At 34.6% G+C, this 17,288-nt stretch overlaps 1 protein-coding gene across 6 annotated transcripts in view; it reads right to left on the bottom strand.

Moving 5' to 3' along the window:
* TXNDC16 (thioredoxin domain containing 16) overlaps nucleotides 1-17,288 on the bottom strand; it is a 106,052-nt gene that overhangs the window by 26,213 nt on the left and 62,551 nt on the right. For all 6 annotated transcript variants that reach the window (XM_057488462.1, XM_057488460.1, XM_036917931.2 and 3 more), the window contains 6 exons: nucleotides 15,063-15,153; nucleotides 12,130-12,280; nucleotides 7,638-7,804; nucleotides 7,181-7,241; nucleotides 2,786-2,909; nucleotides 247-390 (listed from right to left, as the gene is read on the bottom strand). In XM_057488462.1, coding sequence (XP_057344445.1) covers nucleotides 247-390; nucleotides 2,786-2,909; nucleotides 7,181-7,241; nucleotides 7,638-7,804; nucleotides 12,130-12,280; nucleotides 15,063-15,153 — 738 coding nt within the window. The remainder of the gene's footprint in view (nucleotides 1-246; nucleotides 391-2,785; nucleotides 2,910-7,180; nucleotides 7,242-7,637; nucleotides 7,805-12,129; nucleotides 12,281-15,062; nucleotides 15,154-17,288) is intronic.

Below are 17,288 nucleotides of genomic sequence, written 5' to 3'. Positions count from 1 at the left end.
TCTAAATTAATAAGCTGAACATCTAGTTTAATCATTAACCTTCCATTTCTAAGTCAGATATATATATATATATATATATATATCATCAGCTTACAACCCCAGAATCAGTTTTCTAGAAGTAAATTTTTCAATATGTGCAGTCTACCTGGAACATGTGCAAGCATTTTGTAATGTGCAATATACAGAATGCAAAAATAAAATTTGTCTACTTTAAATGTCCTAGTATGTAATACAGCTCATACTCACAACCAGCATAGAAAAGCACTATGCTGTCAGAAGCCATTACTGTCACATTAAATGTTTCTTCTGTTAGTTCCACTATGAGTTCCAAAGGTAACTGTCTCTTCCTGTCTCTGTAAACAGTTTCTGCCACTTCATCATCTTGAATATCTAAAATGTTTGAAAAAAAATTAATGTATATATAAATGTATACATATAAATATCTACACTTTTCCCAGGCAAGCATATGAAAATTTGGTACTTTATAAAGACTTTTGAATTGAAAAAAAAAAAGCATGCTATTTAGAAACTTCCCAATTGCCTGGTTTCCTATCTTAGGCATCTCTGAGATGCCTCCTAACTCAGACTGTGAAGTTTTAGTTAAGTGCAGGAGCATTATTTAAATCTGTCTGAATATTACTATTTTGTTTCCAATAAATATATCATTAACTTAGACAGACTGACCCACCCACCTATTCATTTATCCACCCATCCATCCATCCATGTATGTGGTAAAAAACACATTTTGAATTTGTAAATATTCTGTTAGAAGTGGAGTGGAGAGTGATTGGAAGAGGATAGCCATGGGTTGATGGTGGCTAGGTGAGACCAGGTAAAGGAGACCAGGAGAAGTGTTCTATTATCCTGTCTACTTTATTGTAAATTTGTAATTCTCTAGTAACACAGTAAAAAGAAAGGAAGGAAGTTGAGAGAGATAATATATTCAGAAAAGTACTTTTTCCATATGATTTTTAATTCTATAAAATAAGACACTAGATCTGAATTTCAGTATATCTCAGCAATTTTCAGCTGTGACTCTAGTCAAATCATGTAACTCTCTAAGCCTGTGTTCAAATCTGTGAAACGTAAGCATTGAACTACATTAACTTAAAGGAACTTTTAGATATTTCATTCCATGATGGTAAAAAATTATGCTCTCAATACCAAAATTAATAAAGCCAATTTTCTTAATTTCTGTACTTTTTTACTTCTTATTCACTTATTTTCATCCTTCCAGTCCTTTACTTCCCAATCCATACTTCATTGAAGTGTTGCAACACCTCCTTTCCCTCATTTCTATTCTCTCTTAATAAAGCTATCCTCACTCCTCAGCTCTACCTTTCACCTACTCACCAATACATATACACTCTCTTTTAAGCCATACATGTTTTAATTTTTTGTTGTATTTCCCTTTGGTAAAAACTCAGTCCATTTTATTCTGATTCATCTTGGGCCCATTTCCTTCCAAGGACATTTTGCTGTGTCTTCCACTCTTATGTGGTAAAGTCTTTCCTAATCCCCATCTAATTTTCTGTGTAAATGGAAATGAAACAGGTGGGAAGGGTACGTATATGGGCATGACATCGTATAATATTATGGGCCAATATGGATTACAGACAAAAAGTGGAGAAGGAAAGAAAAAACTTCCAACAAAACAAAAAGCAAAAGGCAAAGCTGTAAAAGGAATACTAGAACTAGGATGGCGAGAAGACAGGTAGAGTCAGAAGAAAGAGAAGGTAGCAGCAGAGGGCAAACTAATGCCAAAGAAGGGAGAAGCAATACAGGAGACATGGCAATAAGGAAACTTTGAAACAGGCAACCAAAACTGAGGAAACGAATCTTAAAAAGTTGACACGGGCAACTCCCCCAACACTGAAAGTTGGAATACATGAACCATGACAGGAATTAAGTAGGAAGAGCACAGAACACATGATACCTAAAACAGTCAAGTGTTTTCAAAATGCAAAACAAAAATGACCAAGACATAATCCCTGCCTTAGACATATTATAGAAGAGTGGAGAGGAAAGAAAAGTAAAGAAGCAATTGCAGTATAAGATTAATATGAAAGAAGCATTAGGAACAATAATGATCATAAAAAAGATTTCAAGTCAGAATGTTTAAGTTCTTAGTCTAGATTCCATGCCACTTGTGTGACCTTGGGTAGACCATTTAATTCTGCTAAAATGTAGATTCTTCATCTATAAAATGAAGGTGACACCAGGTAACTCAGAGGATAACAATCAAAGTAAATAATGTGAGGGAACAGCCTTGGAAACTACAGAATACTTCAAAAATGTAAGCAATAAGAAAATATGCTAAAAAGAAGTTTTAACATGTTATTGAAATTTACTCCTTATATTGTTAACAATCAGATTTATTTACAACTACAAATAAAATAGCATTTATTAGAACTTAATTTCCTAATCGGAATAATAAAAATGAAATATCATGTTCTGGCTCCTGGGTCATTTTTAAACATAGAGTAGAACCAGCAGGGCTGGAAGAACTGATTTGAAGGATAAAGGCACATATGTGGAAAGCTTAGAAGCCTGACATTAACAATGAAAGTATCACACTAAACAAAATACAGCACTCTTATATCTTGCCACCAAATCAACTTGATAAAATGTGATTCGAAATAAATTTCTTCAGGCTTCTTCACAGTCTTGAATGTGAATGTATTCTATAGAAAAGTTAATTCATTGAAATTTCACTGACCTTATGGGTGCTGGGCAGAATCTATGGGGTGAGGGGGCGGGTAGTGAGCATCACCAAACACATTACCCAAATCTGGGCCTTCCATGTCACCATCTTCATCTTCTCGCATGTCCTCAATGTGCATGTTATTTTCCACGTGGGATATTATTAAGTCAATATCATGTAACACCAAAAATTCCACTGGTACTCCCTAGAAATATGTTAATTTCAAAAAAACATAACTAAAATATAACAAAGCATTTTAATATAAATGTCTTACTTGTTTGGTACAAAAATGAAACTACATCTTTGAACTTTAATTTTCAAATTAAATTTTTAAAAAAGGAAATTAACTTGACAGTCCTGATGAAAAGGATCCAAAACATACTTTATATTAAAATAGTGTGCATTACTGAAAAAGATGGCAAAAAAGGAGATCTGAAAGTCTCACCTGTTTGTCACAATTTCATTACACTAAAGTCTGAAACATTTCACATGTAACAGCAAGCCCTACCTCAATATCAAATGGAAATAAATGCAATTTTATTGCAAACAGGGCCAATCAAAATAATTTTGGTATTACACAGAAATATTCAAAATAATATTGCACCTAAAATAATTCCACTAAAAAGTTCAATTGCCTGTTTAGCTGTAAACATAAAACTACTATCAGTCCCCAGGTATTTTAAAACTACCAAATCTATTCCATTGAGATTATTCCATTAACAATTTCCTTCCCTAATCCCCAACTATCACATTTTTAAAAATTTTAGGCCACTAGATTATTTTAGTAAATTACCCCTGGCTATCCATTAAAATAAAGCTATAAAATAACTCTAAGTGTATTTTGTTCTTTGATATCATATATCTTCATTTTTCAAATATTATATGCAAACAGTTTTTGGGAGTTAGAAGGTAGAGGAATCAAAATCTAAATTTGTTCAAAATATACATAGAAATTATTATAGTAAACTCTACTGAAGTATAACATTCAGAGAAAGGAACAAAAATTGTAAGTGTATAGCTTCAAGATTTTTTATAAAGTGGATACACTTACATAATCACCACACACATTAAGATACAGACCATTACCAGCCACTCACAGGCCATCTTCTTGCCTCCCCATCATTACCCTCCCTCAAAGGTAACCACTCTTCTGACTTTCGTCACCATGTATAAGTTTTGTCAGTGTTTGTATTTACATAATGAAATTATTCAGTTTGTATACTCTTTTTGTGACTGCTTCTTTTGTTCAACAGTTTGTGAGGTATATCCATGTTGTTACATATAAGTGCAGTTAATTCTTTTTCAATGATGTATTCACTATATGAATATACTAGTATATATATGTGTACATATGTATATGTTTATCCATTCCACTGATCATGGATATGTGTTATTTCCAGCTTGGGATCTGTAACTGCTATGAACGTTATTGTAGCTCTTGGTGCACATGTATATGCATTTCTGTTGGGCAATACCTAAGAATAGAATTGCTGGTTCATGTGATATATGTAGCTTCAGCTTTTCCAATTTTCACTGTACTAATCTTCACTCCTACTAGCAGTATACAAAAATTCTTATTAAGTCCACATTCTTGAAAACAGCATTGTTACTTTTAAAAATTTTAGCCATTCTGGTGGGTGACAGTGGTGCCTCTTGTGGTTTATTTGCGAATTAGAAATGGGAAATGCACCTATGATGGAGAGAATTAGCTGTCTTCATCTTAATTCAGTGATCAAATGTGGCATCATTAACTGAGAAAAACAGACATGTACTTCCAGATGAAATATAAAGAGGCGAGCATTATTGAAGTATTCTTACCCAAACTGTTTAATGGAACTAAGCAACCTTAAATCTAACTTCCAGTTTTTAGAAAATATAAGGGAACAAAGGAACAAGGTAAAAAACAGCAAAAGGAAATGGAAAAATCCAGAATATAGAAACAATTCATAATCCTTACCTGGATATTAGTTCCAAAAACCAGCTATAGAAAATCATTTTAAGATGAGAAAAGTTGAGTATGAACTGGCTATGATATTAGGCTATAACATTAAGAAATTACTGTTAATTTTGTTAAGTGTGATTACATATAGGAGAAAAACAGTAGCTTTTAGAGATTCATGCTAATATTTATGGGGAAAATGTCATGATATCTGTAACATTCTTAATAATGTTTCAGAAAAAATTATAGATGAAGCAAATATGGTAAAATGTTAATTGTTCAATCTAGGTAGTAGGTATATGGTTGTTCATTTTATGTTTCTTTCCATTTTTCAGTATGTTTGATTCTATAATAAAATGTTGAAGAAAGGAATAAAAATGGCTTTTAGGAACTTACATGCTATGAAAAATGCTAGGTCTGAACACTATTCCCCATGATAGTATCATGCTAATATACAAATGCCTGCTCCTCTCCTCAGAGCCTCTGCACTTGTGTTCTCTCTGCCTAGAACACTCTCTCCCTACATATCCACAGGTGGATACCTTCACTTTATTGTCACCTATCAGCAAGATCCTCCATGACTATCTTTTCTCTTTAACTTGATTTTTTCCATTGCCCTTAATGCCATCTAACATTCTAACTATACCTGTTTTGTATCAGTCTCCTGCCACTATTACATTAGCTCCATGAGACCAAAAACTTGGTTTTGTTCACTGCTATCTCCTCAGAGCCTAGGAGTGAAACAAAGCAGGTACATAACAAATACTGACTGACGAAATGAATGAATATTAGCTAATATTGAGCACTTACAATATGTTGGGCCCTGTGCTAAGTAAGCACTGTACATTATTTCTTTTAATATACTAACCTAGTAACTCTTAAAAGTAGATATTATTATACCCACTTTACAATGGAAAAAAGAAATAGAGACAAAGAAGTCTGGTAATTTGCCCAGAGTTACAAAGCAGGATTTGAACAAGACAGTAAGATTCTACTGCATAAACTCTTCACACTATATTGCTCATCACTGTCATAGGGGAAAAAAACATCTGAGCACTAATGCAACACTAACAGAAATGTTTTACAACTCTTACTATACATACATTATAGAGCTTGTAATGTAGTCATATGAGAATACAGTATTACCTGAACAACCAGTATTAGTACTTTAGGGAACCTTAAATCCTTTGCCTGATAAAGGAGAGGGAAAGGATAATTATACAATCCCAAGACCAACATTATTGCCCTGATGAGGATGTAAAAAAAGATTTGCATTGACTTCAATAAAGAGACTCACAGAAAAGACAATTTTATCCTTTGCAGAAAACATCATTGCAGAGATAGAAAGCAACCTAATATGTAACCTATCTTACCTCACACCATACAAAGTTACTTTTATTATACATTAACAATTTAAGACATCATACTGGGAAACCAGCATGAACTTTAATTCTTCTATAAAACCTATTTCCCAGTAACAAACACTGTAATTTCTTATTTCAGAATCTTTATTTACTAGCAAAAAATAGCTTCAGAATGTATCCTTTCCATTACCTAGCCAAAAGCAGAGAACAGTAGCCCCATACTATACACATTTAAATATTGGAGTTTCCAGAGTATTTTTTATTTGGTCTTATAAAATTTCTTGAAAGTTAGAAGGGGAGATTTTATGACTCTTTCACAAATATAGAAAACTGAGCTTGAAGAAGTTAATTCATTTATCTGTTCCCAAAACTAAAAGGAAGAAAACCCAAATCTTCTAACTCTTAAGCTCATACTCCTGCCATAGACTTAGGCAAAAGAATTTAAGTTTAAACTGTGTGGCAGTTCAAAACATATTAATTTTTTAGCACATTTATATAATGTTTTGAAGATGCTCAGAATTAAAGTGTTCTTAATAACTAATAAAAATATAAGAAAAAGAGGGACATCAACAGAAATTTACAAAGGAAATATAAGTGGACAATAAACCTTTAAAAGAAGTTCAACCTCACTAGTAATCAAAGACATGCAAATACAGGAACTTTTTTTCTCTGTAGAAAAGTGATTTTTTTAAAGATGGTAATGTTCAGTATGGGCAAAGATGTATGAGAAACAAGGAATTCCAAACCCTGCTGGTCAAAGTAAAACTTTCTGGAAGGCAATTTGACAATGTGCCTTAAAAATTCCTATTTCCTTTGACAAATTTCACTTCCAAAAATTTAGCCAAAAGAAAGAATCAGTGATGTTCGAAAGAGTATACAAAGGCAGGAGCCACAGCACAATAGCAAGTAATTAAATATAATTTCAGGTGAAAAACAGAATATGTAGCAAGATCCTAATTTTCTTTATTAAAATATATAAATAGATTATATAAATATGGGAAGACAGATTGATAAATGGGAAAAAACACACACACACCAAAATGTTAACAGCAATTATCTTTGAATAGTGGCATTTCACAGAATTTTTTTCTGTAGTTATGGTACTTCAGGATCACATGTATTAACTTTCTTTAAATAAGCAGACATTATAAATCAATACATAAAATGACTAACCTCTTCTGCTCTTTTGAAGATCACATTAGCATGCTGAAGATTGTCCACTTCCAAAGAGTCCCTTTGTCAAAATGGAAATAAATGTTTTTATGTTGCTAATCTGAAGAATAATAGTCATCCCCAGGATGTCAATCTAAAACAGAACTATAAATTCTTATACGAAAAACTGTTTATGGAAAAATATTACAATTTCATGAGTCTGAGAAATTTTACATATAAATACACACCAGCTTTTGTAATGTCCACCTTCAACTGCATCTTCGTTCAGCAAAGTTTAAAGGTCTAAATTTTAATCAAGCTAATAATTAATGTACAGCCTTTAGCTCAGCAATTGGTTCTAACTATACTAATTAGAATCTATTAAGAGATTTGAGTTTACAAGGAACAGATTACCATATTTTAAAATGAGAAAAAGATTTTTTTTGCTAAAATAGTGAATATTTAATGTTTAAGATACCTTAGCAAGAGTAGAACTCCTGCTTTCCCCAGAAGACGCCAAGCAACCCATTCTGCAGTTCTTCTATCAGCTTCATATGTAGCTTGTTGACTAACAATAAAAACCAGTGGTAATCCTAGTTGGAGATGAACAGTTGAAACTTGCTGAGGATCTTCAGCAACTTCAGTCTTCATTTAAAAAGAGAACAAAGTATCTTTACTGTGTGATAATAATGTTCCAACATTTGGATGTAAACCCTGCTAATTCTTATTAATAAAGTAATGACTAAAAAAACTAGCCTGGGAAATAAATCCAACATTAACAGAAATGGTCTCTTAATTTCCCAAATTTAGTGTTCCCAATGTACCCCTATAGTTTAAACACTATAAAACTAACTAGTTTCATAAGGAGTTAAACATAAAATTACAACCATAAGGAATAAGCAAGCATATAATAAACAAACAAAAAACAGTAAATAAAACAGTGTGGTGCTGCTAAAGAGAGAGATCTTTCAAATTAAATAGAATAGATAACTAAGGAATAAAATTTTTCATAAGAATTTAACCATAAATAACATTACAGAACAATGAAGTACATGTGAGTCAAGACAGCAGATGACTATAGACATCTAATTTCACTCCTAGAAATCTCAGGAAAACTACAGCAGTAAGATTCTTTAAAAGAGCTAAATATACGTATGTGAAGAAAAAAAGGAAAGAAAGAAGGCAGCAAAGTTTTGGACACTGTAGAACAGAATAATAACTGACTTAGGAACATCTACAAACCAAAACCATAAGCCATGAGAGGGAAAACTAAGAAACAATTCAATTTTAATTGCAGAACCCTAAAACTGCTTAGGAATTTTCAGTGTCTGGTATCACTGAACTAGGTGAGAAATACTGGAGTGCAGCAGGGGGGGAGGGGGGTGAATGCGGCATGAAGGCTCTGAAACAATTAGGAATCCATAAAGCTGTGGAGAAGGAGTCCTATCCTGGATCCCCCACCCTGGCACCTCCATGACCTCAGGCAACTGACCATCCCTCACACCAGGAAGAAACCCGGCGGGATCTTCAGGAAAGCTGAGAGTGTGAATACCATGCCAAAATCAGAGGGATTAAGTAACGGAATGCTGACAAGCCTCCCCACTCGGTTCCCACAATGCCAGCAGCCAGACATCTGTAATCCAGAAGACTGGAAAATCCTTTTTTGAGGACCTTGAGTAACCCCAAAGAAGAGCCTAAAGCTACTGACATTGGATTCACCAAAAACCAGCTCAGGTCTGATCACCCTACAGAGCTTACATTAACAAGCCTCATCTACATTCTCAGAATTCCTAATCAGCATTTTTATTTTGATATTCTGAATCATGAACAGATATCCAAGGAGTAGCAGACATACATCTGAGGAAAGCCTCTAACATGAAAGAGACCAGAACAAACAAAAACAAATAACGTGGAGGAAACAGACTATTCAGGAAGAAAGGCTCAGAATACCATTGATCAAAGAGAAGATGGGAAGATACTGCATCCATAAAGAAATGAAAAACTAAGTTGAGTAAACCAGCCAGAAAGTACAGCAAAAGATAAATGGAAAATAGGAGAGAAGAGATAATATAACTGAAGGACTAGTTCAGGAGGTCCAACATCCAAAAGGAGTCTGGAAGGAGAGTGAAGAAATCATCACTGAAATAAACACAAGTGTCCCCACAACTGAAGGATCGTGAGGTGCCAGGCTGAGAGAGCCCACTGAATAACCAAGTAGTGGGTAAAAGCAGGTACACAGGAAGATGCATTCTTGCACAATATTGAAGAATTTTTTAATCCAAGAAGTTTCCAGACAGAAATCTATATTTACCTAAAACAGCCCCCAAGATTCCTGGTGTAAAAGTCTTGACTGATCAATCCCATTCCCTTGAGTGTGGGTGGATGGCCATTCTCTTGACTAGATTACAGCACATAAGGCTGTTGTAGCACAGTGGAGTGAGGATGTCCTGGTAGCTTTGAAAGAGACCAGTACGATTTTTTGAGGACCATGTGGCTAGGCCCTGAAAACAGCCGGTAGGAACCAAGAGCAGTGCCAGTGAACAGCGAGTAAGTGAGTGGGGACCTCAGTGCTATAACCACATGAAACAGGGTTATGCCAAAACCTGAACAGATGTAATTGCTGGAAGGAGTAGAAAAGCCTGGTTTCTTCTTTGGGTATTTGGAGAACTAGAAAAATTCAGCATTAAAAAGTGAAAGGGAGGGCCAAACAGTAAGGCTGGAGATTTGACAAAGGACCAAAGCATTAAAAACCATGAATATCCTCTGAATATTCAAACTATTTTATACTGAAAATAAACCAAAGCCATTTAGGAATTGTGAGAACTATTGTAACATATCATACATATGTGTCTAAAAAACACAGGTCTGCCAACAATAGCAAGTATGAACTTAAAGGGAGTGAAAATAGGGGAAAGGGACCAGATTAGTTGCCATTACTGTAACAGTACATTTGAGAGATGGAGAAAACCTACATGAAAGCACTGACTGTTAGAATGAAGGATTCAACAGATATTTAAGACGTGAAATTAGATACAGGGAAATGTAGGAACTGAGAATGGTTTCCCATGTTTCTGCCACAAATGACTAGATAGTAAAATAACCAAGATAATAGAGAAAGAACAGATGGTAGAGAAGGACAACCCACTGATGTTGGACAAGTTGAGCTGAAGGAGAGGTACATCTAATTAGTACTCAGATATATGAGAGGTACATCAATTAGTAGTTAGATATATGGGTTAAGAACTCCAAGAAGCATCTGACCTGAAAATTCATATTTGAAAGTCTAGTTAATGCCATAGTAACAGCTGAGATTACTTGAAAGATATGTTCCGAGCACCTATGACTGTATGTAGCAAAGCACTCCAAAACCTGATGGCTTAAAATAACAAGAATCATTTACTTTGTTCACATATCTGCAAGTTCATCTCTGATCCACATGGCTTTAACTAGAAGATAAAAATTTCATTTTAAAGATGACTTATTCACCACCTAGCTAGCTAGTCCTGACTAGTAGGAGCTCAGCCAGGGTTGTAGGCTAGGGGCCTCAATTCTTCTCAGGGGCTTTTCTCTTCTCATTGCAAGGTAGCTGGGTTTCAAAAATGTACAACCTAAGAGAGCAAGGCAGAAGTGCATGGCACTTTTGTGACATATAGCCTCAGAAGTCACTTATCACTTCAAGCTTTATTCTATTGGTGAAGGCAGTCACAAAGGTCCAACCAAGTCAAGGAAAAGGGACAGAGACTCCACCACTGGATTGGTGCAGTGATAAGGTCACATGGTAAGAAGAGCTTATGGGTTGGACAATACTGTTATTGCCATCACTGGAAAAATTAAAGTCTGATGGGATGAGGCTTTGAGGGTCTTGGAGAGAAAAGTGAGTGTATTTTGAAAGAGGGAGGGATGCGAACTGTAGTCAGTAGTCTGTCCTCTGGTTACAGTAATTCACACACCCAACATGCAAATTACACTTATCTCCAAGACTGCTAAACCTCATGCCATAAGACTTTGAAATCAGTGTGAAGTCTAAGATCTCATCATCTACATTCAGTGATGACATTACAAGAAAAGGCTGAGTTGCTGGATATGTACCATAAGATTGAATTCTGCAGCTGTGATTGCCCACCATTTCAAGATAAATGAATCCAGACTAAAGTTCCATAATCCCAATAGTTTCACATCAGTTTCTTTTTCTTCTATTAAATTCAAATACTACAACATTCCTTACTATAAAGTGGCACATGCAATATGATGTATCTATTAATCCATCCATCCCTCTCTCTAAATGTATCTATGTGGATGCAGAGATGACTGGTGATGGTCGCCTAAAAGTTCATTTCTGATTGAGAGGATAGGTGGCTCTAAAAAAATATTTTCTTTATACTTTGCTGCACAGTTTGGCTTATTTATAACACACATGCACTGATTTTTTTTTTTAACTAATAAAGGACATCCTGAAGGCCTACTGAAGGTTTTACACATGCTCAGGACAACCCTTTAAATTTTCAGAGACAAAGTCTACTGATCACCACCACCTACTGAGTCACTTTAAAATGCTCCCAGGCTAACATTAAGGAAAGTGAGGCATCAGGAATCCTATAGCTCCAATATTTACTAACTTTTAAAGCAATGATCAAAACATCCACAGAAGAGATCTTTTTCTTAGCCAGGATGTGGTCTTTGTGATCTCAGAGTGGTCACAATTCATATGACTAACATAGAATATTTCTGTTTACACAAGGCTGTATTTGGATTTCAATATAATACTTCAAAGCATTAAAATACCATTTTATGAATAGTTTATCTTCTATCCTACCTTTAATAAGAAACTATTCCTAAATACTTCTAAATTCCCCTAAATAAAAAGAAAATATGTCCAAGGAAAAGGGAAAAGATATATAGCTCATCTAAGTAAAATGTGTATCTGTGAATCAAAACTTAATAAACTTTATCTATTAAAATAAGGCACATACCAGCAGAGGTGCTTCCATTGTCTTAATAAATCGATGAATGTTCAGAGTAGTCAATGGATGTTCCATTAGAGTTTTTCTACATTGATGGGTCAAGTCCAAGACTGGTTTACAATGGAAAAAGTAGAGATGTGCATGTTCTATATCCTCAATGCTACAAATTAAAAATTAGGGAGACACACTTGAAGTTCAGTGTTGTACTTCGACCATCCAAAAAAACATAACAACACATCTTTGTCTTAACTTTCATGATCTTGAATTACTGTTTTTGTAAAAGCCTAAAACAGTATAATAAAATAACAGACCTAAGTAAAAAAGAGGATATAAGCAATTTTTGAGTTGCATAAGCAATGTTTTTCATGAACTATCATATGGTAGCTTCTAAATTAGGTTACAGGCAGGTCCACACAATTTTTTTTTAGAATGAAAAACTGTCAACTTGAGGACAATGAGATTATCTTCAAATATAGTTGCTTTTCTAGAACTATGCTAAATAAAGCTTCATAACACAAATTTTCTAGGTTTAATTTAAACCCAAATCTGTTTTGAATAAACTTCAGCCAAAACATGCCTTAAGATAGAAACCATGTGACAGTTTGTGGGAGTTAGTGAGTTTGTATCTGAAATATTACAAAACTCAGCAAATACGGCTTATTTGAGTTTTGGCATTCTCTTCAATATGGAACCCAAAGATAAACTTATAATGGGTAAGGTTTGCCAAAATTAAAATAGCATTTTTAAAAATCTCCATATGGCATTAATAGGGTTTGGCAAAATGCTGCAAACTTTTATTTTTAAATGTTATTTTAATTCTTGATATGTGCTTAAAGTAAGTTTTAAGTTCACTGACTTCAAATTTTATTACAAAGTAATTTCTAATAGATTCAGTGACTAAAGAAATGATCATGCAAAGATTATTTAATGCCTACTGTGGTTAGGTCCTGTGCTAAATACAAAAACTAAGATGAATAAGGTGATTCAAACGTTCAAGGGGCTTAGACTAAAGGAGCTGTATTTAGTAAAAACAACTAAACTGTAGATTCATTAATAAAGGAATATGGGGAGGCAGCAGAAAGCACTGGTGTCTCTATGGCATCCTGCCTCCTGTACCGCCATATACTCCCTCCCTAAATGACATGTACTTTCAAACATACTCAGGTCCAACATTATGTAAAAATATGCTAGACTTATCTAGTGCTACTGCCCCAGCAACCAGAGATGCCTAGCACATAGAAGACATTCAATGAATATTTGTTGAATGAATGAATAAACAAATGAAAGAAAAAATGCATTTGCCTCTCCTCCATTAGGGGACAACCCAAAGTCTAGCCAACTACTTCACCCAGAAGTGATGTCATAAGATGACTGTACTCAGAATCCACAGTCCTTCCCTATCATATCAGCTGCAGGTATGACTCCTCACCATCATTATCCATGAATACATCATATACTCAAAAGTATATGAAAAACAGAATAATTGTACATTTTTAATTGTTATTTTTAAAATGGGAAAAAGCAAAAACTGTTACAGAACGTGCCCATGTTCAGTCATAGATGAAACATATACATATAGCTGATCAGGATTTATAAGGTAAATGAATGATAGAACATGAACCTTGGCAATAAATAACCACCCCTCTATATTTTAAGCTTGTCACTATGGAGCATGTCAATGTTAAGCAATTATTTACTACCTGAAAAACAAAGAAGGTGGTAAAACAAGAGAAAGTACAAAGGGTTAACCCTTAGAGAAACTGTGGGGCTAACACAGAACCACCACGGTATGGAGAACAACAGGCTTCCCATTCCAGGACAGGGAGATGGCACTCTACACTGGGAGTGGCAGAGTAGTGGCTAAACTACCACTTACTGTATCTTGAGATTCAGTGGCTGCTTATGGGAAAACTTTATGGTACTGTCAGTGTAAGTCTCAGATTGTGAAAAACATTAATTCTTATACAAATAGTACACATGCATCAAAGTTTTATTTAACTTGTTAATGAGGGAACTAGCAAAATGACAGTTCAATAAGAAGAGATTAATGGAAAAACAAATGCTGGTTCATATTATACAGAGCAATAAAAACAAGTTATCTTGGCAGGAACTTTATTCTCTGTCTACCCACTCTCCCCACCAAAAATCATTTCACTTTGTCAGTTTTTTTGTGCACTAAACCTTTAAATTTAGAGAGTTATAAAATGTCTGGGACTTAATTTATTGTGTGTGGTATATCAAATTGTCACTGTTTCCTTATAGGTCAGTAGGAGGCTTCATTAAAAACTCTTGCTTGGTATAAAAAGGTCACACAATCACTATTTTGCCTTGCTTTGGAGTAATTTTCCTGAACAACATTTTGAAGCCAAATTTAAAGTCTTTAAAGAGCACTGGTTATTTCTTGTGTCTGTAAATACTAAAGGGAAAAAAAAGCTTCAACCCTAGGCTGTTCACCAGAAGTCAAAAGGCCTCTACCTAAAATTGTAAGCTAGAAACTAGACAACAAAAATGAACATTTAAAACATTCTGCTCAAAAACTGTGTTTCAATATATATAAGATTATTCTGACAAAGCAACTTACAGAGCTCAGAAAAAATTGCTGGAGCTTAATTATGAAAGCTGTTATTTTATCACCTATTTGACCACTGAGGAAGATCAACTCTTAAGATACACCTGCCCGATTAGGGGATCACATCTTGTGGCTTATTTGTACTGTCTTCGTTCACCTTAGTCTTACATCAGTTCTGTATAATCAAATGCATTTTCAGACTGCAGAACAGTAGAGGACAGTAATAGAGGGAATTTCAGGTGTCATTTATATGCTCACATCTCTTAAGATTCCTCTCAACTAATCCATGCTATGAAAGTTATGATGGGAATGGTGAATAAGTAATGTAAAATAAGTGACCTTGAATTGTTGACAGTAAGCCTCTTATACATACCCAACACTTTCCAAAAGGGCAGTTTCTGTGGTTAAGACAAATTGGTATGTGGTCCCATACACAAATGCAGCTTCCATGACTGCTCTGTGCTCTGAAGAAGAGAAAGGGGAGTTTGGACAGTTAGTCTGTGTGACTCCATTCTGAATATTGCCACTCACCATTTCATGCACCATTATATTTAAAGAAAATTCCTTTGTAGGGACCCAGTTAGAAAAATGAAGGCAGCTACGGAAGTTATAAAAAGTCTATTTATTCAAGGGTAGAGAAGAGTTAAGAGGGAGTAAAAAATGAGTTACACTTGAGAATATATGACAAATCTGTGAAAATTTCTTCCTAGTGATTGGGAAGAGAATATGAATCCATCATACATCTTTCACATGTTTTATTTTATATATGCATATGTCTGTATACTGTGTCTGGCTTATTTTTTTAATCAAACTTACTCTTATATACAGACAATTCTATAAGACATATTAAGAAAAGCAAGTTTCTCTACCCTTGGCCCCCTTTCCAATTCCCAAGGAACAACTATTTTCAACTCTTTCACTGTTTATTTTGGCATTTACCTCCAGGTCTCTAAATGACATTCTTATACTCTTATTTCCTGATTTATTTAAGTGTTAGTGTTATCTACTGACTTCACACTATGGAAGCTGATAAAGTAGTTCTTCCCTGAAACTCTACTGCATAAACATACACACTTCTATCCCCTCAATCCCAAGACAGTTCTATTTACAGTTATGATTCAGTAAATACTATGTACAAATGAGCCACACAGTACAAACTGAACACTTCCCTTTTGTGAGCTTTTTTTTCCTCACTATAGTTACAACCTTACCTTCATTTAGATTTATTCCTAAAATTACTCCTCCTAAACTCTTCCACAATTGGCAAACCCTCTCATTTCTTCCAATAAAGCAGGTATATTATCAATACCCTCTTCTTGGAAACATCTTTGCAGAACCTTCTGATTTGCTCCTAAATAGACCACTGCTGCTCGCCCTGTGCACAACTTTCATCCTGGAAACTCATCATCCTGGGGATTCTTACAGTCTCTTGTGTTGGGTCCTTTGGCTTATTTCCCACATCTTCTTGACTGATTTGCTCCCTTTCTCCCATTCTCTAGCACTGTGCTGTTAGAGGATATATGAAATAGACACTTTTTGTGCCTTACACTTCTCAAAGTATCTTTATTCTACTTTTACAACTGTCTGCGTATAGAATTCCAGGTTCAAGTTATTTCCCTTGAGAATTCTGAAATCATGGTTTCATTTTCTTCAGTTTCCAGGGCTGCAATTGAGAAGTCCAATGCAATTTTGATTCTTGATTCATTAACTTCAAATTCTTTTTTTTTTTTTTTTTTTTTTTTATTGAAGGGTAGTTGACAACAGCATTGCATTACATTAGTTTCAGGTGTACAACACAGCGACTCAACATTTATATACATGATATTTCTAGGTACCAGGTATCACCATACCAAGTTGTTACAATATCTTGACTATATTCCTTATGCTATACATTACATCCCGGTTACTTATTTATTTTACAATTGGAAGTGTGTTATATATATATATATATATATATATATATATATATATATATATATATATATATATATATATATTGTGAGGGCATCTCTCATATTTATTGATCAAATAGTTGTTAACCACAACAAATCTCTGTATAGGGGGGTCAATACTCAATGCACAATCATTAATCCACCCCAAGCCCAATTTTCGTCAGTCTCCAATCTTCTGATGCATAACGAACAAGTTCTTACATGGAGTACAAATTCTTACATAGTGAATAAGTTACATGGTGAACAGTGCAAGGGCAGTCATCACAGAAGCTTTCGGTTTTGTTAATGCCTTATGAACTATACACAGTCAGTTCAAATATGAATATTCATTTGATTTTTAAACCTGATTTATATGTGGATACCACATTTCTCTATTATTATTATTTTTAATAAAATGCTGAAGTGGTAGGTAGATACGAGATAAAGGTAGAAAACAGAGTTTAGTGTTGTAAGAGAGCAAATGTAGATGATCAGGTGTGTGCCTGTAGACTATGTGTTAATCCAAGCTAGACAAGGGCAATAAAACATCCATGTATGCAGAAGATTTCTCTCATAACAGGGGGGGTGAGGTTCTAAGCCTCACCTCTGCTGCTCCCCAATTTCTCACCTGATGGCCCCCCTGCGACTGTGCCTGTCTTAGGTTGTTC

The sequence above is a fragment of the Manis pentadactyla genome, chromosome 11 (genome assembly GCF_030020395.1).
Source record: "Manis pentadactyla isolate mManPen7 chromosome 11, mManPen7.hap1, whole genome shotgun sequence".
In the NCBI taxonomy this organism is placed as follows: domain Eukaryota; kingdom Metazoa; phylum Chordata; class Mammalia; order Pholidota; family Manidae; genus Manis; species Manis pentadactyla.
This window is presented reverse-complemented; position numbering and strand designations above follow the sequence as displayed.